The sequence below is a fragment of the Contarinia nasturtii genome, unplaced genomic scaffold (genome assembly GCF_009176525.2).
Source record: "Contarinia nasturtii isolate CC-2019 unplaced genomic scaffold, AAFC_CNas_1.1 Cnas_scaffold_187, whole genome shotgun sequence".
NCBI classification, from domain to species: domain Eukaryota; kingdom Metazoa; phylum Arthropoda; class Insecta; order Diptera; family Cecidomyiidae; genus Contarinia; species Contarinia nasturtii.
This window is the reverse complement of record NW_022197544.1, coordinates 2,901,425-2,924,833: the sequence shown is the minus strand read 5'-3', so window position 1 is coordinate 2,924,833 and position 23,409 is coordinate 2,901,425. Positions and strand designations below refer to the sequence as shown.

The 23,409-nt window shown below is 31.2% G+C and overlaps 3 protein-coding genes and 1 pseudogene across 4 annotated transcripts; all 4 read right to left on the bottom strand.

The window, feature by feature from the left end:
- Positions 1-920, bottom strand: part of LOC116336760 — a 6,211-nt pseudogene extending 5,291 nt beyond the window's left edge.
- A 6,486-nt stretch (positions 921-7,406) lies between these two features.
- LOC116352165 (allatotropins-like) lies at positions 7,407-18,070 on the bottom strand. Of its 2 annotated transcripts, none has more exons than XM_031784554.1 (4): positions 17,750-18,070; positions 8,670-8,899; positions 7,845-7,941; positions 7,407-7,766 (listed from the first exon to the last, which is right to left on the bottom strand). In XM_031784554.1, exons 2-4 carry the CDS (start codon positions 8,875-8,877, stop codon positions 7,613-7,615), a joined length of 459 nt encoding a protein of 152 aa, XP_031640414.1. In that variant the 5' UTR covers positions 8,878-8,899; positions 17,750-18,070; the 3' UTR covers positions 7,407-7,612. The 2 variants fall into 2 exon arrangements, with proteins under 2 accessions (XP_031640414.1, XP_031640415.1); XM_031784555.1 differs by lacking the exon at positions 17,750-18,070 and adding an exon at positions 9,808-9,863.
- Positions 18,071-20,925: 2,855 nt separating this feature from the next.
- On the bottom strand, positions 20,926-22,227 carry LOC116352164 (dimethyladenosine transferase 1, mitochondrial). Its single transcript, XM_031784553.1, has one exon. The coding sequence runs from the start codon at positions 22,122-22,124 to the stop codon at positions 20,982-20,984; it is 1,143 nt and encodes a 380-aa protein (XP_031640413.1). The 5' UTR covers positions 22,125-22,227; the 3' UTR covers positions 20,926-20,981.
- LOC116352167 (cytochrome c oxidase assembly factor 3, mitochondrial) lies at positions 22,117-22,809 on the bottom strand. Its single transcript, XM_031784556.1, has 2 exons — positions 22,288-22,809; positions 22,117-22,227 (listed from the first exon to the last, which is right to left on the bottom strand). Exon 1 carries the CDS (start codon positions 22,561-22,563, stop codon positions 22,297-22,299), a length of 267 nt encoding a protein of 88 aa, XP_031640416.1. The 5' UTR covers positions 22,564-22,809; the 3' UTR covers positions 22,117-22,227; positions 22,288-22,296.
- Positions 22,810-23,409: the final 600 nt, after the last annotated feature.

Below are 23,409 nucleotides of genomic sequence, written 5' to 3'. Positions count from 1 at the left end.
TTGCGGCAGCCGCATGGTTGACGCAAGAGTTGCTGACGAACCCGCCTTTTCCTACTACTTGTGTGTGTGGCCACGGAGGATTAAATATTTGCCTTTCAGTATGATCTTTATAATCTGAAAATGCCATCGTAAAAATATTGTCCATGTGAAGTTTTTCAGCAATTCGTATCGAGAATATACTCGTACAATCAACCGTTACTATTGGATAGCCCAATAATTTTGCAACATTGAAACAATTTTGCATCAGATTAACACCGATTGATTTGCCTCTTGATTGAGTATCGACACCCATTACATGAATATGAAGTGCCTTCTTTATATTATATTTTTCGAAAATATTTGCACTTCTTTCCAAATGTGCCAACAACAATAGAATTTCCGACCATTTTTTATTGTTCGCTTCACACCGATTCGACTCTTCTACCATGTGATTGGCTTCACCTTGCTCAATAGGACCCGCCAAAAGAACACGACGATTTCATCATTTTTATTTGGGTCAACTGCTATTATGGAAGCTCCAAATGGAATTACAGACATAGAGAATTCTTCATCGGCACTGTCTTGGGTCATTGGCGAATTACCGATAGTAATTGGTTCCTCTGGATAGTAATTTTTTCGTATAAAATCCAAAACATGATCATAATCACATGCAGTCGCAACTCGGTAAACGATTAAATCGTCACTTTTACTATTTTTAGCCATTCTGGTGATTGGTTTGCCTTGAAGAAAGAAATAAAGAGAAATATTTTAAATCAATTCTTCCGTAAATATTTTGTGGTTTGTTTGAGATAGTTTTAGGATATAAAATCAAATTCGTATCTATCTATTGGAAGAATATACATTAAAAATTGATTCTTGCTAAAAACACCAAGATATTAAAGGCAAAACGAAACTTTTTTGAGTTAAGATATCCTTTTTAGTATATTTTTTAATGAAATTAACGTTTATTTTGATACAAAATAATATGTGTTTATTTCGATTTATGAAATGCGCAATTGCAACTTTATCAAAAGTGATTTATCTTCAGTAAAATAATTTGAAAAGTAGTTCACTTCAGCTGGAATTGTGCACTTTTATAAAAATTGATAACTACTACTTATGATCAAACATACACAGAAGTCAATAAGACTTGCTCAGTGCATTTTTATAGCACTCTGAGTGCTCAGTGCATTTTTATAGCACTGATATTTAAACTCTGACATAGTTTAACACCAGTAATGTGCGAAGGACGGGGAAAAAGTGACTGACTGACTATAAATTAAGTCAATTTTAATCCTTTTTATTCGGTTAAAATTACCAATAGATGATTGAAATCGAATATAGTCGGTTATGTTTCAGAGTCAACTAAAAGTGATTATAGTCAACATAGTTGACAAAAGTCTATTTCATATACTTATAGTTAACCGTAGTTAACTATGATCACAATCGACATTTCTCAACTAAAATTACACTTATAGTTAACTTTAGCTGGCTGAAATATCAGCCATTTTTGTCCCAAATTAGTCAATTTTTAGTCGACTATGAAGTCGAAATATTTCCACAAGGGTTCGATTTGCTAAGGATTTTCGCCTTAAAAAAGTGAAGAGCAAAAAAAAAACGAAATTTGTTATTCAAATTAGAGAATTTTTATTTTTAGAAAAATCATCCCCCCCTTCCACCCGTTAAAAGTAGCTCACACATATATGAATGAGTTTGGAGACGTTTTACGTGAGTATCGATCGTCCGCGTGCATCATTAATGTAGTCTCTGCATAGCCGTACGATTTTTTTATTCGCTTCAATGCTATATAGCTAAATTGAATTTATAGGACTAATTGGAGATGTCGCGGACGATTGATACTCGCCTTTTGACTCTTCATAGCCTACCCCGCTTCTATCATTGCCTGGAAATCATCATATTATATTAAATCATTCTGAAATAGCAACACGTTGATCGTTTATGTGTCAAAAATCTGATTAACTAATAGCACCTCTTCTTTTCAATTAAAAAATCAGGAGACAAAATGAGCTAAAAAAAAGTCAGACGACAAAATAATTATAATAATAGTAGCAATTATTTTAATAGTAGAAGTGCTATTTGACAACAGTATTGAATCAAAACCTATGGCCGAATAATGGCTGAACAAAAAAATAATCTTCTACTAATCATTTTAAACGCCTGGCAACTTTTTACTTATTTAACCATAAGTAAGTTTTTTTAAGTATCAAAAGGATTTTGATGAAACGTGAAAGAAATCATGGTAATAGCTTCTTCAATTTAAAATGCACAGAAAATGATAATAATTTGTCTTGTTGTATAAATTGAGCTCCAACTTAAAAAATTTCGCTTAGTTTGTCTCATTATGTGCTGAAATCCGGTGTTCGAAAATACTCCGCCTTTTTATTTATATCAAACATATACAGTATCTACGTATCAATACCAAATTATTTTAAATAAAATTCAATCAAAAGTGTTTGGGAATTTCCAAAAGCATAAAAATCATGAACGTCTTTCAATCGTTGCGAAAAAACTTTGATATGTTGGGAATTCATCAGCCGCAAACGTTTGGAAAGCACACGATAAGTGTTCGATTTTGGGCCATTTTCAGTACAATAGTGTTATTATTTATATTGACATCATTATGTTTTCTTGTCGAAGCAAAAACCTTTCAAGAATATTCTGACTGCTTTTATGCATTGTTATCATCAATATGGTTCATTTCATTATTAATTATATTCATTTGGAAGTCATCTAACATGTTCAAGCTGATTGGGGAATTCGAAGCGACAATTGCAAAAAGTACGTATTGAAAACGCAAATAGATTGTTTACACATGAGTAATATGTATTTGATCAATTGTTAGGAATGGTAAATTCTGTATCCAAAGCAATTTATGAAGAGGCAAACGAAAAGGTCGAAAACTGGACAACAATGATAGAGTTTGCAATTATGAAAGTGTCTCTTTTTGGCGCTAATACTACCTTTCTCATCATATGCTATTATTTTTATTTTACAACTGATTTTAAACATGAAGCCTTTCGTTTGGTATTTCGTATGTGGTATGTCGAATTCTGGCCTGTGAGAATCGATTTTTCGAATTTATTCCCTTCTAATTTTTTTTTTTAATTTTTATATAATAAATAGGTTTCCGTTCGACTGGAATGATCCCGTTTTGTATCTGGTTGCTTTTGCTGTAGTTTTTTGGATTGTTTATTGTGGCGCAATAGTCGCCACAATCACTATAAACTATACGGTCGCTCAATGTTGTATGTTGTTAGCTTTCGTTAAAGACCTAAAACGAGAAGGGAATATTTTGAATGCATTTGGTAAAGATGAAGAAAGCCAAGCAAAGCTCAAGGATAAACTATCTGAATTTGTTGAATTTCATGCTATTGTGAAAGAGTTGAGTTTCATAGTTATCATCAAATGCTGTCATAGTTATAATATCGCTTAAATAAATTTTAAGATTTACCTTCAAATTTGCGGGGATTTTCGAATTCATGTTCCTGGGCTGCTTTTTATGGAGCATCATTACAATTTGCAGTTCTCTTTTAATGGTTCAATTTGAATTAGTTGAGTTTATTTTTCTTCTTTCATCCAATTATTATAACTTAATAGCTAATCCAAACCATTTTTATTTAAATATTTAGTTACAGGAAAACACGAATTTCTTCTTTTTGACTATCCAAATTGGTCTTATTTTCTGGTCATTCTTTGTTATCTTTTTATTCTGTAATTTTGGTGAGAATATAAGCAGTGCATTCATAGATTTGAATGAGGATATTTACTATTGCGATTGGCATTTGTTTCCATACAACATTCAGCGCATGCTACCAACCATTCTGGTCAATACTCAACAACCAACTTTACTTCAAGGTTTCGGAAATATTTTATGCACACGTAACACTTTTAAAATGGTAATTTTGTTCGTTCATTGAAATTATTAATCTATGGTCGGTTGGTCGTTTGTAGAAATTAAAATGTTCGCCGCATTCGTTTGTGCGATCGAACACCGAACATTTTCAGACGTTCGATTGTGCGAAGAAAAAACACTATTTTTGCTCGACATTTGAGATCGTATGATTTTTTTTGCGTTTTTTGTAATGGCGAAAGAACAGTATTCATAAAAATGCATGAATAAAATCACAAATAATTAAAAAAACATATTTTTGTTCAAAATTTCATATTTTTGCATTTTTGAATAAAAAACATGTCAGAAACTCTTTCGGCAGTTTATACCAGATACAGTTTCTGATTTAATTTTGGCAAGACTTATGTTTTTAATATTTTCTTGTTTTTTTATCTTTTATAGTCTTATAATATACTTATTCATTTCTTCGCAATCAGACATTATATTGAGATATTTTCAGCCAGCTGAATGCAAACGTTTTATTTTCTCGCAAATCTCGAGCAAAAATAGTGTCTTTTCTGTGTCGGCTCTGTTTAAAACCAATTGAAAGAAATTTAAATTATATATAGATATTAACAATTGCAGGTGGTGCATAGAGGATATTCCTTCTTTATGATACTTCGGAAATTCTGAAATTGAAAACTATAAAACTAAAAGTTTGTGTGTGTGTTCCGGGTTAGTTTTTGTTGTCTAAAGACGAGAATGGTATACATAAAAAATGAAAATAGTAGATTCTTTATATAGTATGTTGTAGGCACGATAAGTAAAATACTACAAAGTATCATAAAAATATTATCAGTAAAATTTTAATTTTTGAATGGAAATCGAAAAAACAATCAATGGATTTTTCTCGCTTTTCCGATGGAAAATTAGAAAAAAAAAAAAAAAATTTGCCAGGCGTGTTAACACCATTCAATTCTAGATCACAATGGACCAGGCTTGATCCACCTGCTCCACAGGATTCACTTCCAGCTAACGACATACTATAGGTTTTGATATTGTTGTTTCTACGTAAACTGCGCTCAACATCAAGAACACTCTGCACCCGGTTGGATCCATCAAGTAGATAGTAGTACGACAATTTTCAACTTTTAAATTGATGTGCCTGGTTTTGATCCACAGTTGGTACTCTTTTAGGCAGCAGGTTTTGGAAACTGACGATTTGATTCAAGCATCACGTCTGGCTATACAGTATACACTTTCGGTTTCATTTGTGTTGTTGTCACCGACTTGTCAGAATGTGTACGAAGAGTCTAACGCGCTTTATTATATTTTCTTAAAACAGTTTTAACAATTTAAGGAGAGGTGGGTATCCGGGCCTACACCTCCCCCGGTGCCCATGTACGAATTGTAGCTCATATATAGAGTTATTAAAATATACATACCTTTTCTCTGATAATATATCGCTCTCCGCTGAATCAACAAGTGAACTAAGACCTGTCAACTACAACATAATACCAAAATTATAGCTAATAGCAGCCCATCAAATGTGTTTTCCATTTTTCGCCCATTTTCAAGAAAGTGTTGGGCGGTGACTACGGCGGTGATCCCACAACAGAAAACCAAATCTGATATTACTTAAGATAATTATCAATTTGAAAATTTCAAACGTGTGTTTGTTTAACAACGCCAAACGTTTTTTCATCGAATTTGTTCCGCGTGTTTGTTATTATAGAGCTACTATGTCGATTCAATATTCTGGTTATATTTTTTCAAAGGAACATCTCAAGAGTAGAGCTATTATTATATTACCTTTATTGTAAGTGTCGCCTTTTTTGTATTCAGGTGCGGCAATTGAAAAATTATATGACCTAAGTTCGGGTAGTCACCGATTTTTAAAGCTCGATGATACATAAAATAATATACTTGTTCATTCATCTTATACTTTTTTATTTTAACATTCACATTTTTTTTAAATATAATTTTATTCAACACTCATCAATCTAATGAAAATGTGAAGGTATTGACAAAAATTAGTTGATATTTTCTTAATCGACGAAATTGAAATGATAAATTTAATTGTATATGATTTTCCCACCTATGCGCTAGTTTCATTCGTTCATCCTGTACTTCTGCGTATCGAACTTAATTTGAGCAGAAACCGAAACTCTACATCAAATTAATTTGAAATGTTTAATTTTGTAAAAGTTCATGTTGATTCTGACTCAGAACTCCTGAGCAACACTTTTTATTTTATAAAACTTCTAGTAATTTTATAGATCTTCTATATTATTTGATTTTTGAGCGTATAATTCAAATAAATCCAGTACGCCCAAAAATGTCTACCAGTCTATCGTGATGTCATCGTATTTTTGGACATACCCTACATTTATGCAAAATCAATAAACTCAATATTTCGCATATTTGAGTAAAACTCAAAGGTTTACCCACCTGAGTTTTTGATAAAATTCTTTCGATTTGCTAGGATTTTTTGTGAAAAACGAGAACTTTTTTGGTTATCAATTTTACCCAGAAGTTTGTTTACAAAAGATTATATGCAAATTACTCATATAATCGAAGTGGCCAGTTCTAAAATGGTAACTTTTCCTAATGAGATACTTTCTCTCGATCATTATGCATTCGCAGGTGGTGAACCGACACACTGATTCTCAACTGATATCCAGTGTTAACAGAACATGGTCGTCATGTGAGATAGGAGTGCGTCAAATTTGTTACGCCACCATGCTAAAGTCAGGTGGTACATCACCCACTAATGCATAAAAATAAATTTCCATTACCAACTCATTATGGTATTTAAATTTCGCCATATGCTAGTATACAATGAAATCAAAGGTATGCTCCGTTAGAAAAAAAACGAGATAAGTTCGGAAGAAAGTTGGTATTCACACAAAAACATATAACATCGCAATAAACGTGGTACAGAATATTTTAGGTATTTTCAGATACATTCGTATTTCAATCTGTGTTCATGGATCATAGACCAGAAGAACTAGATTAAATAAATTGCACGCGAAATAAAAAAAGCAATTGGGCAACTTAACATTCAAAAATATTGACATCATTAAATGTTTGTTCAGCTCGAAAGGGGAGTATAAACTTTGGTGCACGGTTGAAATATGCATTGTGAATTATAAACTCTTACTTACAATATGACAGATAATTTACATTTGCAAATGAAATAATAAAAAGTATCTGTAAATTAAATGTTTAAATTACAGAAACCTTTACCTTGTAACATGCTCTCCTCTCAAACTGAATGATCGAAGTGTTATAATTGCAAGAATTAAAAATTCATGTTACGTTCTCAAGTTGTTTAAAAATCTTTTTTTAACAATCTACTTCTGAATGTTTCTCTATTACTATTTTATTCCAACGTACACAAATATAACTTTATCTGTTTGGTTTTTCAAGTATTTATTTGATATATGCTTTAAATTAAATATCGTGATATCAACAAATAGATGTCAACAACATGTGTTCTCCTTGTATTATTGTATAATATTTGAAATGATTTGAAATACATCAAAAAATGTGATCGATATTTTTTTTTTTTTTTTTTGATTTTTTTCAGTGGCTTTTTCGGTTTGCATAACAGTTAAACATATGAGAAATTTTGCATTGAAGATATCCCAAACTCTACAGAAACTTGATATGTTACATCTTTTATTCAAAATTTTTGTGTCCATCAAAATAAATTTTTGATCTATTTGGCGCTTAAATTATCCGAATAAAAAAAATCAAAATTTTTGTAAAGTATATAATTTAAATTAAACCATTAGCAACAGGTGATGCAACATCGATGTATTCTCGTAACGAAATTTGCCCATCATGATTCGTGTCGACGTAACGGTTCAGAATTGAACGCAGAAAAGCGGGATTTCCCAACGTTTCTTGAACAATCAACTCAATTGGATAACTGAAAATGATGATTAAGTTCAAAACATATTATGGTTAAGTATAAAATTAAGAAGAAAAAAAAAACACTTTTTTTTACCTTTCTTCAAATTGTGAATTTAATAGTTTTGGTATGGAATCATCATTGTCACTTGAACTATCTTGAGCGTCAAATTTATCCATTGACCATGGAATGTCTGCATAGGATTTTAAAAATTTATTTATTTAGAACAAAATTTAAATTGTTATCAGTCATTACATTTTCAAATTTAAACAAGGTCATTTCGCCGAATTTTCATTCCATTTTATTTAATTATATTAATATGAAAATCTTATGGTGAATAATTCGAAAGGCATGGGTGAAATTTTGGGGTATTCAGGGCAGCCAAAACTATATGCCAATGGAAACTACATTGATATGCGTAACTTTCATTAGAAGGAACTTGAATGTACAGTTGAGTCATAAGGGGTGAATATCCCGTTGTGAAATCACAATGAAATGGAGTGTTTTCACTTTTTGACCCGAATGGAAGGTATAAGTTAGAAGAGATTGCAATGTATATATAGGTAATTTTTCACTAGGAATCCGAATATGTAAATAATTTTGGGGTTAGATGGGATATGAATCCAATTTCGGGGTATTTTTCGAAGTTTTCGTGAATTTTGTTGGGGGTGATGGGAGAGGATGCCCAATAGCACAAATGAAATGTGCGAATAAAATTAGCTATAGTCCGCGCCCAGTGGACACTCAAATCAATCACAATATTTCAAAAATGTTTCTGTAATCTCCGAGCAAAAAACACTTGATTACTAATCATTTTCGGTTTTGTTAACGTTCTATTTAATAGCTACATATTATTTAAATGCACTAAAAAGAATTAACATGTTTCATGCATAAAATATATTTATAAGGATGAAAAAATACCGTCATTAATCTTAGTCATTTGGCTCCGTTTTCCGAAACCGCGAGCGGTCATTATTTCATTATTTCGATAAGGTGCACGAATAGCACGTGGGATCTTTGCCATTGTCCGAGCAGCCATTGATCTGGCGGGTCCCCCATAGACTGATGTGCCTATGCCCAGCAAAGCAATTACAACAGTCAGCACGCACAGTACACGACAATTCGACATGGTTTTTGAAAATTAATGATATCTGCAAAGAAATTTATTGCGTTAGATTTATATTTTTTTACTTTTCGAGATTAGTATTATTGTTACTTTTGTGTGCATCACAGATATGAAACGCATCAGTAACTCAGTTACTGTAACTGTAAATGTACACTTATCGGGTGTAATGCTTTCATTCTTTTATTCTTCATTTTTTTTTCTAAATAATAAGCGCGAGAAAGAGTGTGTTCATATTACACATTCATTTAAACGGCAATGAATTCCGTCATAAATTAATGACATTAAAAGCAAAAAAATAGTAAAAAATTGAATTAAAAAAACATTATATTATCAAATATGATGATAAAAAGAGAAAAAATACTTACCAGTAAACATATCGAAGTGTCACAAAAAGTTAATATTCTCACCTATACAGATCGATGTAAAGTGCCGAAAAAATAAGTTTGTAAAAAAAGGGGGTGCCCAATCGAAGTAGGAGGGGCAGAGGAGTACCCCACCATGTCAAAATTTGGTCGGATCAAAAAATAATGTACTACAAAGTTGTTCAGAATGGCGAGAGAAATTTTTTATGACCCCTGCCCTCTAAATCCCCCCACCCCCAAGAGGGGTTGGGGGTCAAAAACCCCCAAGATATGATTTTTTCGGCCTGAAACCTCGAAATTCGGAGTCAGCATCCCAAATTACCCTAGAAACAATATTTGTCTTGTGCCCATTCACCCCAAGTCTCCCAATAATTCAGAGCCCCCCCATTAGGGTAAAAAGATACTTTTTGTGACACTTCGATATGTTTACTGGTTAGTTAAAAAAATTCTTTCCTTTTTAATATTGAAGAAGCTTAATATTCTAAAAACCAAACAAGCAAAAATGATAACAAAAAACCAAGCAGATAAAAGCGAAACTTTATTTTGAGGTAACAGGGTGAACGTAACGTACAATTATCGAAGTCAACCGCTATTGTGTTTATATTGTCACCGATATATTCATAATCGTTTCAATATCCTATCATAATTTAGCCGGGAGAAATCGAAAATCATATCTTTTAATTCATATTATATTTGAAGAACAAACTACCTAAATATGTAATATTACGACATAGCGGTAAACCATCGATTGCTCGTGTTCCGCTGACATTGATTTATGGAAAACAATCGATGTCTACGTTTGAATATTTATTAACGATATAGGCAGCATGTGAACATATGAAAGGTGTCTAATTGAACCGCGTTTTAATTTTTATTTTATATGTGTGTGTTTTTTCTACATAAAAACTTTCCCACCATGAAATCCACTTCTAGATTATAGCAGCAAATTGGTGTTTTATAGACACTTAAAAAATCGGTTGTTTATTCTTCTGTATTTCTAACCTAAGATCTTATCTATTAATGTATTAATCCAAGTGCGGATATTGTTTACTTTATGTTCTCGATATACTTTCACACCATATTTTATTTTACTTCAACACATTGGACCGCGTATATTAATTTAATCATTGCAACAGTTTGAAACAACCCATTTTTGCAATTTTTTATCCGGTTTATCAATTTTCTGAACATAAAAAATCACATACACTTTTTATATTTGAATATTTAATGTACTTTCCAAACACACTTCAAACACATATGTACGCATCATCCTAAACACACAATACTCGCTCTAGAATAAAATGTTCATTGCACCCATTTCCAGTCCAACTTATTTTTAGAACCGAATAGACCAAATTTTATTCTTGTTGTAGTTACATTATTTCATCTAATTAATATTAGCATTAATATGACATTTTCGTGCTTGTTGGGTTTATATGCTATTATCAAGCAGTACCAGAAAACATATTTTATCAACGGTAATTATGTTTAAGTTGTTGTGCACGTGATATAATATATCACTTTTTTCAGTTTTTAACTCGTTGCATCATCATAGCTTTTTTTCATTCCATTCGCGCATTTTTTTTTTTTTTTTTTCAAAATAAATTTCGATTCATTTTTAAAATGTTCGTCACAAAAATGAGACAAACAGAATATTATACATATATATAACTGTAATTTGTACACGAAAAATATTTTAATCGCACAATAATTGATGTTGTACGCATGCCTTCTTAATGAGAGCTTTATATATATTTAGACATTTAATCTCTCAGATATATATTTTTTTTAATTTTATCGCGCTATACAGAAGTTTTAAGATCGTGTTTTTCTTTGAGATATTCTTATTAGTTTCACTTTTTGTAAACTCACTCTCATGGCTATGCATTGAGAAAAAAGTTTTATACTGAAGTTGATTATTGGCAAAGTTCTGCGTATTTTGAACATTATATCGATTGTAAACCAAAGATGAACACCATCAGAAAATAAATATATATGTTTCACATCTGCGTGCAAAAAAGGACAGTTTGTACTATTTATGAGACAAGTAATTTTTTAAATATGATACCAACAATTCTTTTTTCTGATTATCAACAAATCGACGTGATACTATTTTTCATTAATAACAGATATTTCACGCAATAAAATATAACCATATACCCCATGAGTTCAACAATTAAAAGCTACATTTTCAAGATTGCTGTTCATTCTGTCGTATGGAAAATTGCCAGGAATAGTGTGGCGTGAACAACTATTGAATCAATATTTTCATGTAGCCGACAAACTAATATTAAAGTTTACAGATTTGATTGGCTTGTGGGTGCATGCATTGACATAAATTGTCCCTTCATTGATGTACACTTGATATATATTACAATGAATATGCATCGATTGTTTTGATTTTGATGCAGAAAATGAACGGCCGTTGAAAAGGAAAAACCATTGCACATAGATATGGTCCAACGTTCTATGTATTATGAGAAGTTCAATTACATCAACTTGTTACCTCAACCACATACTCGGTCATGCATTTTATAGCTCATGCTTATTTGATTTGATAAACGTTAGCCGTGTTGTCGTTGTGCAAAATTTACGCTACGAAACCATTCCAATTTAACCAAATTTCAATTTATTATTCAACCGAACCTTATACAAATAAAAAAATAATTTAAATGTTTGTATGAAGCGGAAATGTCGCGAACAATTTTCATTTATCTATTTAATAGCTTTTTAAAAAAAATTCAGTATTTAATTTCATCGAAACGACTTGGTAATGTTTTAATATGTAGATATTACCATTGATAGCTCTAATAATATTTACTCTGATAATGGAAACCCCGATTTGAACTTATATCCATTTTTACCTATGGACTGTGAACAACATTGAATTACAGAAGTGATTTGATTACAGGTTTTAATAAACGATTGATAATCGAAAATCAAATTCAGTAATTTGTCTCAAAGTAAAATTGGGCATTTTACATATGTGTGATATATCCAAATTACTTTACAAAAAGTAACGTGTATATTTAAAATGAAGGAAATTCATTTGTTTTATTTGAATAAAAGAACGTCACGTTCAACATATGACAATGCTATTTAACCTTCATCTTTTTTAGCATACATATAAACTAAAATGTTTTTTTTTTATTACTATACACATTAGACATTTGTGGGTTGTTTTTGTGCAACGCTAATGCTGTCTTCATTTTTATCAATCAACAATTTTGTTGGGAATGACATTTATCCTCGTGAATTGGGATGAATCGCAAAGGATCTGAGAACGTTATACAGCGCACATAAGTACGAGCAAAATATGACAACTGATTATCGCATTTTTCTTTATTTTAGATTGTAGTTGGGGCAAGGTATGAATGTTTTTGGTAAACAGAAAATGAAATGTATATGGAAAACTGAAAGCGTAAAATTACTGACTGGTGAGAATTGAAACGAATTTGTTTTAAAAATTGACTTACTTTTCTATAGAGAAAATGTGAGGTTTTGAATTTGCAAACACAATAAATAAGACAATCCTTTTTTTCCTTTTTTATGTGAAACAATTTTTATCGTTTTTTTTTTGGCGTGTGCATAATAAGTTGTACCATTCGTCATAGCATACCTTGGTTTCGTGCTTTTAAAAAGTCTGTTAAAAGGATAACTTTTTATTTTCATCAAAATACAATGAAAGAATGTATTGAATCAATGCTACAGAAATTAATCTTAAAACACCAAGAGGAAGAAAAAACACTGTTTCAATCAAATCGACCCGCCGGTAATGCATGGTTACATATTTCAGGATTCAAATTATTCAGAGTTAAAATAAAAAAAAATAGTTTTGTTATGAAGAATCAGCTTGAAATATTGGTAGTTCCAAAGTGATATTCCGTACATTATTGAGTACGAAAATTTAACAGCAAACACCGAAGCGTCAAACTCAAAATTACTCGCTCATCAAATATTGAATGAAAGATTCTTTAAACATTGACATCAGTGAGAAATTTACGCGCTTCCAAGAAGTAATATATTCAATGAAACAATTTGAATTGCAACTGTTAACCGAGAATTGGTTGAAAACGTCCTGAATATCATTTATCAAGTCTTTATGGGTCACCGAAATGCTTGCATCATTGGAATATTAGTATTTTCGTAGGTCTTATTTTGTAGGTGTTAAACTCCAGCAAATTACCAGCAAATTCTTTTCAAGTCAAATCGATTATATTACGTGAATCATCGTCGTTTATCTTTCTTTTATTTGTGTTTTTTTGTCTTTTATTTGGTTGTTTATCTTGATAAATGTTTGGTGAATAAGGTGAGAGAAATACGAAACAAAAATTAATAGGAGAGTTGCGAGATTCTTGGGTAAATACGTAAGTCTTATATTTTATGCAATCGTACACATTTAACGCATCACATTTAATGATGGATATCCCACGATGACAATGGAAAGATATTTGCTGTTGTCCTGTGTGGTACAAATCAAACAATGCTACTCACATTTGGATTAGCAGTTTTTATTCAGTAAACCTCAATTTTCCCGAGACTGAGGGCAAAATAATAAACAAATAAATGTAAAATACTAACCAACACCAGCATATGAGCAATACTAAAGACACATTTGGGACGGTCTTACAAACAATTTTGTTACAAATTAGATAGATATCGTTATTATTATATTTACGAACGTTTTATTTGCTGTTGTTCCTTTTAAATGTTTATGTATCTGTAATCATCATGCATTACTACAATCACACATATCCATTTCAATAATATGACAAATCATAGAGAATACGTGTTTATTACGAACATAGCCCTTTAATGATTGTAATAGACTTTCGACCAACCATTCATGCACGAAAGTACATTGTACTTGAATATGGATTAAATAAGATTCCAACCTTTGTTTTTTTATGTCCATACGTGAACTTTTTTCTGGTTGGTATTTTACTAACATGATATAGGATCATCGACATTTTCGGTAATAAATTTCGGATCGTTTAAATAACGGTTTTATAATAATTTTTGTCTTTGCTTACTCTCATAGCTGTCCACGAACACTTACGAACCAACCGTTCGTTCGTTCGTAAAATATTCGTTTGGTGTTTTTGTTCGGTCATTCGCAGAATTGTATTGCATTTGTTCGTTCGTAGAAAATGATAGGTTTGAATTCTTCGTTCAACCGATATTATCTCACTCTTAGCATCGGGTTTGCTTATTATTCCCAATTTCCCATCAGAAAAGCGGGAAAAATCGATTTAAAGTTTCTCCGACAATTTATTATCGCAATATTTGTTTATTCTGAGAAAATATATTTCATGAATTACTAACGTATGAACGTGTTCGTTGCTCGTACAACAAACGAATAAACGCAACAGAATCCCGCAGCAGAAAAAACAGTGATGATTGGATGATTTTCGGAATTTGTATGAAATCCAACCGATTTCAATCAACTGGTACCAGTCGACTATTTGAGACATTTTTGACTTGCAGTCGATTGGAAATGGAACAAAAATGAAAAAAATCCAGTCGACTTCAGTCACATTATGTCGTTTTAAGTCGAAAATAATTTAAATCAACTTAAAGTGACTAGAGTCGACTGGATTTTTTCATGTTTGCGCCATTTCTAAGCGACTTATAACGACTGCAAGTAAAAAAAAATCGACTATTTTGGGACATTTTTCGATACGGGATTCTGGGCTTGTATATTTTAAAGATAGATTTGTAAATTAATATGTACAAAAATATAGAAAAACTTCATGTTGCGGTTGTTGTTCACTATAGTTTGCAAGAAAATAGACGCTATTTTTTCATTATAACATTTTATATAGAAAATATGTTTGATTTAAACAATTCAATTCGTTCGGACAATTTATTGTAGTCAAAAGTCGAGTGGAAATTGTTATTTTTGGCTCTTTCGTAGGTGTTATGAATCTTCGCAATGGCATTACGATTTGGAAGCGCAACAAATTGGTTCAGAGAAAATGGATATTGAATCGGTTTTTATTTTAATTTATTTTGTTGAAGAGCCCCACGTTCGTTGTAAGTACAAACCCCAAAATACATTGATTATACACTGTCCGACAAAAAACTCCAGTAATAATTTTACATTTGGACCTATGCATGTATGAATAACTAATATGGCAACAATAAAATGTCCAGATTCGAGAGTTTATAGATATGAGAATGCTTTTGTAGATGATTCCAAATACTAATATTCTTGCATGAAGTCATGGCACTTATAATAGGCAAAAGGAATTCTTTAAAAAGTTTCATAATATTTTTGATGTCGCTTTTTGACGTTCTGAATACGCCCTTAACCTTGATAGGTAAAATTTTCCATCTGAACTAGTTTGACTCCTTCCGAATAATCTGAGCATTGAAGAATTCCAGCACAGCACAACATTAAATTGGCCATATACTTTTCGCCTGTATATTTCTACATCTTACAGTAGACCACTACTTTATTCAATAGGATTATAATCTTGTATTTCTCAATAGAACGGATTCATTCATCACTCTCTATTTTGGTTCATAAAATTCTATTTTTGTTCAAATATGACGTTAATTTATCTTTGTCTCAAAAGGATTCTATTGCATACTTCCGGCATTGCGCAAATTATTAGTCATACTGAAAAAATAGAATCATCTATTTATTTTGGCCAATTTTTGGATAACATGTCAATAATAAAGAAAAAACACCCAAAATATTATTAAGAAAGCTTAGCGAGGAAAAAGTAGGGTGTCCCGTGATTCAATGAAGCCAAAGCAATCCATGATAAATATAATATCGCAGTCAGATATCGGTCGGGTTTCTTTAATTAAACGATTAAAACTAGTTGTACATCACTTTGAACAATCAGTTTTATGATTTCACGTTATAGCCATAACAGGAATATTGGAGTCAATTAAAGTAAAACTATTTTCAGGAGCACTTAAAATGTTCACGAATTTAATTTGTTTGCGAATCATTTTCAAATTAAAATTGTTGCGGACAAAAAAGTTATCAAATTTCATGAATTACATGATACCAGATTTATTCCAGTTTCTATATATATGTTGGCTTCACTATCGAAAAGTTTTTAATAAAAATATTAACATGATGTTTCTTCTTGGAACAAATATGCTTTGCAATAGATGAGCAATTTCCTATAGTAATTTTATTGTAAGAGATTGGTTCGCCCCCGGTAGGAAAACATCAGCTTGGAATGGATATAGAATAAAATTATTGATATTATGCTGAAGTGCAACTTTCAGGTTTTCATCGATTTGTTTTCTTTCTCAAATATTTGGAACAATTTTATTTTCCACCGTTGGCCAAATGCTTTCAATAGAACATAATACTGGCTAATCTCAAAAAATATTGATAGGATTTTCGATATTTCTCAATACGCGTGTGTTCAAATGTTTGCACATTTTGCACAAGGCGTTTAATGGTTTTAATAAATCACTTTTTCCTCTTTGATTGTATATATAGTATATATAATCAATTTTTTTATGAAAACTCACATTTAAATTTACATTTAACTTGTTGTTCATATTGATTATTTGACATTTTTTGTGTATTTAATGCCTCCTCTTCCAATGAGTTAGGCGTTGAAAAATTGAATCTAACATATGAAATATCTCAAATCCATCGCTTTTTATATTTTGCAATGTAGAAGTATTTGGCAATTGTATCGAATTTCATTGATCACACCTGTAAGGTCTTTGATGTTTCTTGAAACATGAAATGCCAGATATATTATATTTTGTAATTTAATAAAATAATTTCATTTGATGAAGGAGACCATTGAAAGGTATTTTTCCAAAATATCATAATACATTTTTACAGATTTCTTCCATACCTTTTATAACAGGGAATTAGAAGAATTAATATCGAATGCATTTAGTGTGACTATTTTTTTTATATTTGCCAAATGACAATCGACTTTTTATGTTCTTCTCAACAGTAATCGGTGAAAAAGTTCACTTCACAAGTGTATCTCCATTTTTGAAATTGTTTTGGATCAACTTAGTCGAAAAAAATCGACAGATAGTTTTTCATCATTTCCATGGAAAGTATGATGTACTTGTTCGAAAGTTGAACTGGAAGAAGAAATGTTCTGAAATGAATTATTGAACTGATTGAGTGCCAATCGTCATAAGAGTTGTCACTTTTACAACTGTTTTAACTTCTATCAATAAGATATTAGTTTTGGCGCTTAAACTGATGTTGCGTCGGGACAACAGTTTCATGTTCCAAAATATTCAAGCACATATTCTGAATCAAAACACTTATTCCGATCTGAATATCTTATATCGTTAATTTACTTTCGGCTTATAAAGAACTACATCGAAATATCAAATGAAATAGAGTATCTTTCATTTTCATCAATTTTTTTGTTTAAAAAGAATTTAACTTTCATGTCAGGATTTGAGCGAAAATCTAAAAAACCGTTATAAAAAATTCACATTTTTCGTGTGTTTTAAATGAAAATCAAACTTTTTTTTCATCTAGCTAAAAAAGAAAAACTTACCTTTTATTTTAAAGAAATCGTCACTACAGCCAGCTTTGTGTTAAAAACCCACAAATTCGAATGGCCAAAAAACAACGTAAATTGGTTTTGCTCTTTTTCGATATTTTTCAAGTTCAAATTTTGTTTTACACTTACTACAAAAATTATGTTCACAATATTTATAAAGCTTAAACAGTCCAGGATAACTTTCCGGAAAAAACTAACATTCCAAATATAAATCAATTTTTAAATAAATAAATACAGTTAAATAACGAATGAATCGAATAGGAAATGACGTGGTCTGAATGTGAATTTTTTGAAATCGGTTGCGATACTTCTTCGATGGGGTTTCCAACTAAAATGTTGCTCGCTTCCATACAGACAATCTTTTTATTCAGAATGAAATTGGTACGGTGTTCTGTCTATCACAAGCACATACAAATGAGATAAGCAAGGAAACAAAAAAAGAGCAACAGTTGTGTTCTACGTACTTGTTGAAACAGTGAGTTTCAGTGCCGCGCAATTTTCTCTTGTTTGCTGTTTACACGCTTTATATGCGCTAAATTCGATATGATGGATGCAACCAGAAAATTTCACCGAGAATAATCGACGGCAAATGGTTTTTAAACTTCTATCTCACATTGGCTAGCATCATACTTAAGAATTTTTACATGTTGAGACGTTTATATATAAAGTAAGCATCAATCTCAATGCAAAATAAATGGTAAATAAATGAAAAAAAAAAAAAAATTATATATAAATAAGTTTAATTTCGATGGAATTTTGCACGATTTAAGATATTCCATTCATAACGATTTTTCTATATGAATTATACCTATACATAATAAGAATTTTGGCTTATTTAACTGACTTGCGATCGATAGTAGAAATCACGCAAAAAATTTATATCAATCAGCTGAACAATGAATGAATTTTCTGTTCTTCTTCTGATTTTGATTTGCTGTGAAAATTTACGAAATATTACATCATCATACAATATATTCATACGTAAAATACATAATTGGCAGAAACCTTATGGTTTACGATCGAACTATGAAACCAAAGGATTTAGATAAGTATTTCATTTGTTTGAATAATAGCCCAAATGATAGTTGATTTTACGTATTTGATGAAATCCACTGACTGTGTTTGATTAATTATTACGACAATAATATAATATGAGATAAGAATTGATTGAATTAACAAGAAAAAAAAATACAACCATTTTTTGTACATTTCAACATATGTTCAAGGCATATATATTAATTACGAAATACTTACATTTTTTTACAAATGGAATGAAAGAAATTGACGAGAAGTGAAAGCAAACTTGAAAACAATTAGCGTGTATGTGCTCATGCAACATTTGGCACACATTAATTAATGAAAATTAGTCGCAAAATGTGCTAAATGTATGAACCGTCATTTTGCCAAAATTAGAATTTAAGAATAAGTTTAAACATTTTGAATTTGTAATGATACGTAATCTATCCTTTTTTGTTCGTAAAGATTTGTAATAAAGACAGTGATTAAAATGATGCCACTGTCTGGCACGATCTATCATTGACGAAGCTAAAATTTAAAAAAATTGTAAAAACTTTGTAACCTTGTTTAATAAGTGTTGAAGCTTTTTTTTTTTCTTTTAAAAGAATTTCTGATGTGTAATTGTTGATATGAAGTAGTATACAATTGCAGCCTAGCTAGGCTAGTCTTTCGATTCCCGAAATAAAGATGATTCATATTTGATTAAGAAAAAAGTAGAGGGACTTTTTTATAAATGGATATTTTTTATATTTCAAATGAACTTTATCGAACGAAACATATGACATATTAGTCGATGATCTTCTGCCATTTTGCGTGTACTTCCATTAATGAATAAAAATGAAATTTTGTGGGACTTATTATACGTCAAATTTACTTTATGAATGAATTTCCAGAGACACCGAAACAGACAACATTTTGACAATTTATAAGATAACAATAAATATTGATTTCTTGGATTTTGTTCATTCTAATTTCATTGGATTTTTTTCCCAAAATGTATGTCTGCAGTAATTTAATCACCGTGAAAAATGGTTTATCTTTTTTTCTTACCAAAATACATAATCCCAACATGTTTTAAGAAATTTCAATGCGTACCGGGGGTACCTCCCATACAAAATTTTCGATTTTTGGCTCAAAAACCAACATTTTGTATGGGAGTACTCCCGACTTTTTTTTTTTAATTTCTTCAAACTTTCAGATACAAAATCAATTTGGATGATTTCTTCATATTTTTGTTTGAAAAGTGTATCGCTAATACATATCTAATCAAAAATGATCTCAAATACGTTTTATACCGAAAACTTTTTATTTTTTGGACCACTCTAGTGTGAAGTTCACCTATGTAGAATAGAATTATTTATTTCAACTCGAATTTTTATTCTATCCCAATCATATGTTATAAATATCAGTGGATGATTGAAAGGTGATAAGACAACCTTTTTTTCCGTTCTTTAACGTGGTATTGGCGTATCGGGGGCTCATTATTTATCTGTAAACAAATTTATTCTTTGTGTAATTGTAATTTCATTATGGAAGTTCTGAAATCCAGGCCAAATATTTTGGCCATTGAATTGCTCGGGACTCAAAATGTTGCTTATTTTTCACGATTTTCCATCGGAAAAGGTGGAAAAATCGACTTAAAGTTTTTCCAATTAACATTTATTATCGCAATATTCATTGAGAAAATATATTTTCATGAATTACGAACGAACGTGTTTGTTGTTCGTATGAACATACGAACGAACAAAAACACCAAAAAATATTATACGAACGAACGAACGGATGTTTTGATTATTTGTTGATTATTTCTTTCCCCTAGGTATCAGCCCACAACGATAATTTCACGCAATAGATACTGCTATGATGGTAACAAAAACAAATTGTATTGGAAATGAATTCTATTTTTTACGCAAATTCCACCAAAATAACTTCAGTTCAAAAGTGGATCAATTGTGGCAGCTATTAGACAGATTAATGATGAATACACCTACGACCAAAAAACATAAGTCCATTTATACTTTATTGATTGTTCTAAGATTAATATGCATCGATCCAATAATTTTATTCAGTAGAATTGTTATCTTTTTCATATTTAATTTTATTCATATTAATTTTCTCACAAATAAATTTCTAAATAATAATGATACTACAAATTCAAGTTTTCCAAAAAAAAACGGTGTTGACTTCAGGATATTTTATTAGTTTTATCTCAATATTTAGTATAATCATCATAAGGATGCTCATGCGGAATATTGTAATTGACATCAGATTCTTTGTCCACTGCATCATCTTCACCGGAAATATCACTTTGTTGAAGCATTCCGACATTGAAGGCTTTCACTTTAGGAGCTCTATAGTTATAATTTGCAACATTTGGATATTCTTTTATGATGTCATTATAGGCGCTGGCTATGCGTAAACATTCCTCGTTAGATAGTTCAAAGCATTTGGCTAGTGGACTTACACCAGCTTGTGCAAACGTTTGCGTTGTTAGTTCCTTGCACAATTCGTTTGGATATAGATTCGAAACGGCCTTCTTTATTTCCTTTGAACGCATCGAAAATAGATAGCGCATAATTTTTTCCACCAAATCAAATGGTAATGTAGTTAATGGTTCCTTCAGAGGTTCAAGTCTAACAACGGCTACATCAACTTCTGGTTTCGGAACAAATGCAGTTCCGGGAATTATAAATCGCAGTTCTGGTTTAGTCCAAATTTGTGACATAACGGATAGACGACACCGTTGGTCATCTGAAATTGGTGCCACTATACGTTCGCCAACCTCTTTCTGAAAAGTGAGCACCATTGCAGTGCGCCCGTAAACCCATGCTCCTTGTCGCAAACTAATATCTTTAAGCCAATTGACTAACAATCGAGTTGAAATAGCAAATGGTAAATTACCAATTATGTGAACTGGTGGTCGGTTGCCATTCCATTCACAACAAATATTTGATGGAAATGCGTTTTCAATGCGAAATTTCAAGATGTCATCACGATAAATATCCATTTGAATCGATGGCCTAACGGAATTGGCAAGTAGTTCCATTGTCGGCATGAAGCGTCGATCTTTTTCAACGACAGCCAATTGCTTTGGGCCACGTCGTAATATTGATCGTGTTATACTTCCAGGTCCCGGTCCAACTTCAAGCACATGTTGGTCGGATATATCTCCGCACATACGAACAATTCGCCCTGTCAATCGTTCATCCATTAGAAAATTTTGTGACAACTGTTTCATCGCTCGTAGTTTATACATTTTTATAACATCTCGAATTGTTGGCATTGGTGGTAGTCGAGAACCTGATCCCGGTTTTACAATTAAAGCATTATATCTTGGAAATCGTGATGCCATTTTCAATAAGTTTTTGTTTTATTCCTTAAGTCAATCAAGTTTTTTTCTTCGGTAAACTCAAATATAGCTTATAAAATTAAATTGTGGTGTGAAGTGGTGTGAACTGAAATAGTTATAAATCATTGTTAGATACAATGTATATATCAATGGACATACGGCTTACCGAAATGGTTTATTCTGGCTTTTTTACAATAATTTTTTTTGGTTCTTCAAAATCGTCCAAGAATCTTTCTTGTTTGACTGTAAGAATTGTATATCCGTAGATGCTGAGCACGCAAAAACCCAATGTCCAGCCGGTTATCCAATTTCGTTTGCGAATGGCTTCCAATTTTTTAACGCGCTTCAAATTTTCTTGTTCAGTCAATTTCATGAACGCAATTTGGGCTGCTGATAGTTTTGGTCCTTCACTTGGATTTGTTATTTTGAATCCTCCAGACATTTCGAAATCAATTTATTGATTGTTATAATTTTTGTTCAACGCCAATTGGCATGTAAATGGAAAATCCACTTAGCACAAATGATGTTATTGCGGTAATTTAGTCTTTTTTGACAGTAAAATATGAGCATGAGTCAATTTGAGGTTAGGTCTCCACTTCGTATTTCAATGATATTATGTAATGACGATGTTGCTGAATAACAACGGTGCTGAATAGAACGAATTTATATGCATATTGGCGCACAAATAATTTAAATGAATTTATTTACAATGAGATTAAATCAATGATCACTGCTCCAAATCTGCGTAGAATTTTGGATTTTATTTAACGAAATATCCGATTATGGAAAAGGTTGATTCAATTTTTTGGGACGTTAAGTTTTTTGTTTGTTTTTATTTAATTTTGAATCAACTTTCCTTTTAATGGAATACAAATATAGTATTTAAATCGAAGTAATTGAAAATTATATTGTTTTTATTTTGTTGTCACCAAAATCTTTTAAATAGTTGAATCGCATTTCAAGACCCAAAGGCAAGAGAAATTCAGTAATTTATCTTAAAAGTGAAAAAAATAAGTCGTTTCCATAGATATGCCATTTTTTGGAGAAAATAGAATGATATATGTATCGACACAACTCAATTCATTCACTTTCAAGATAACGATGACCAGTGTTATTATTTCAAACAGCTGTTAATTGATGAACATTGCTCTAACAAGCAGTCGTCGTCGCTGTTTGTGTGTATTCGAAACAGCATATTATTATACCCACACATATACACATACTCACTAACATGCGCACACTACACACAATGATCTGATTGTTTTATTGTTGTTATTATTGCTGCTTC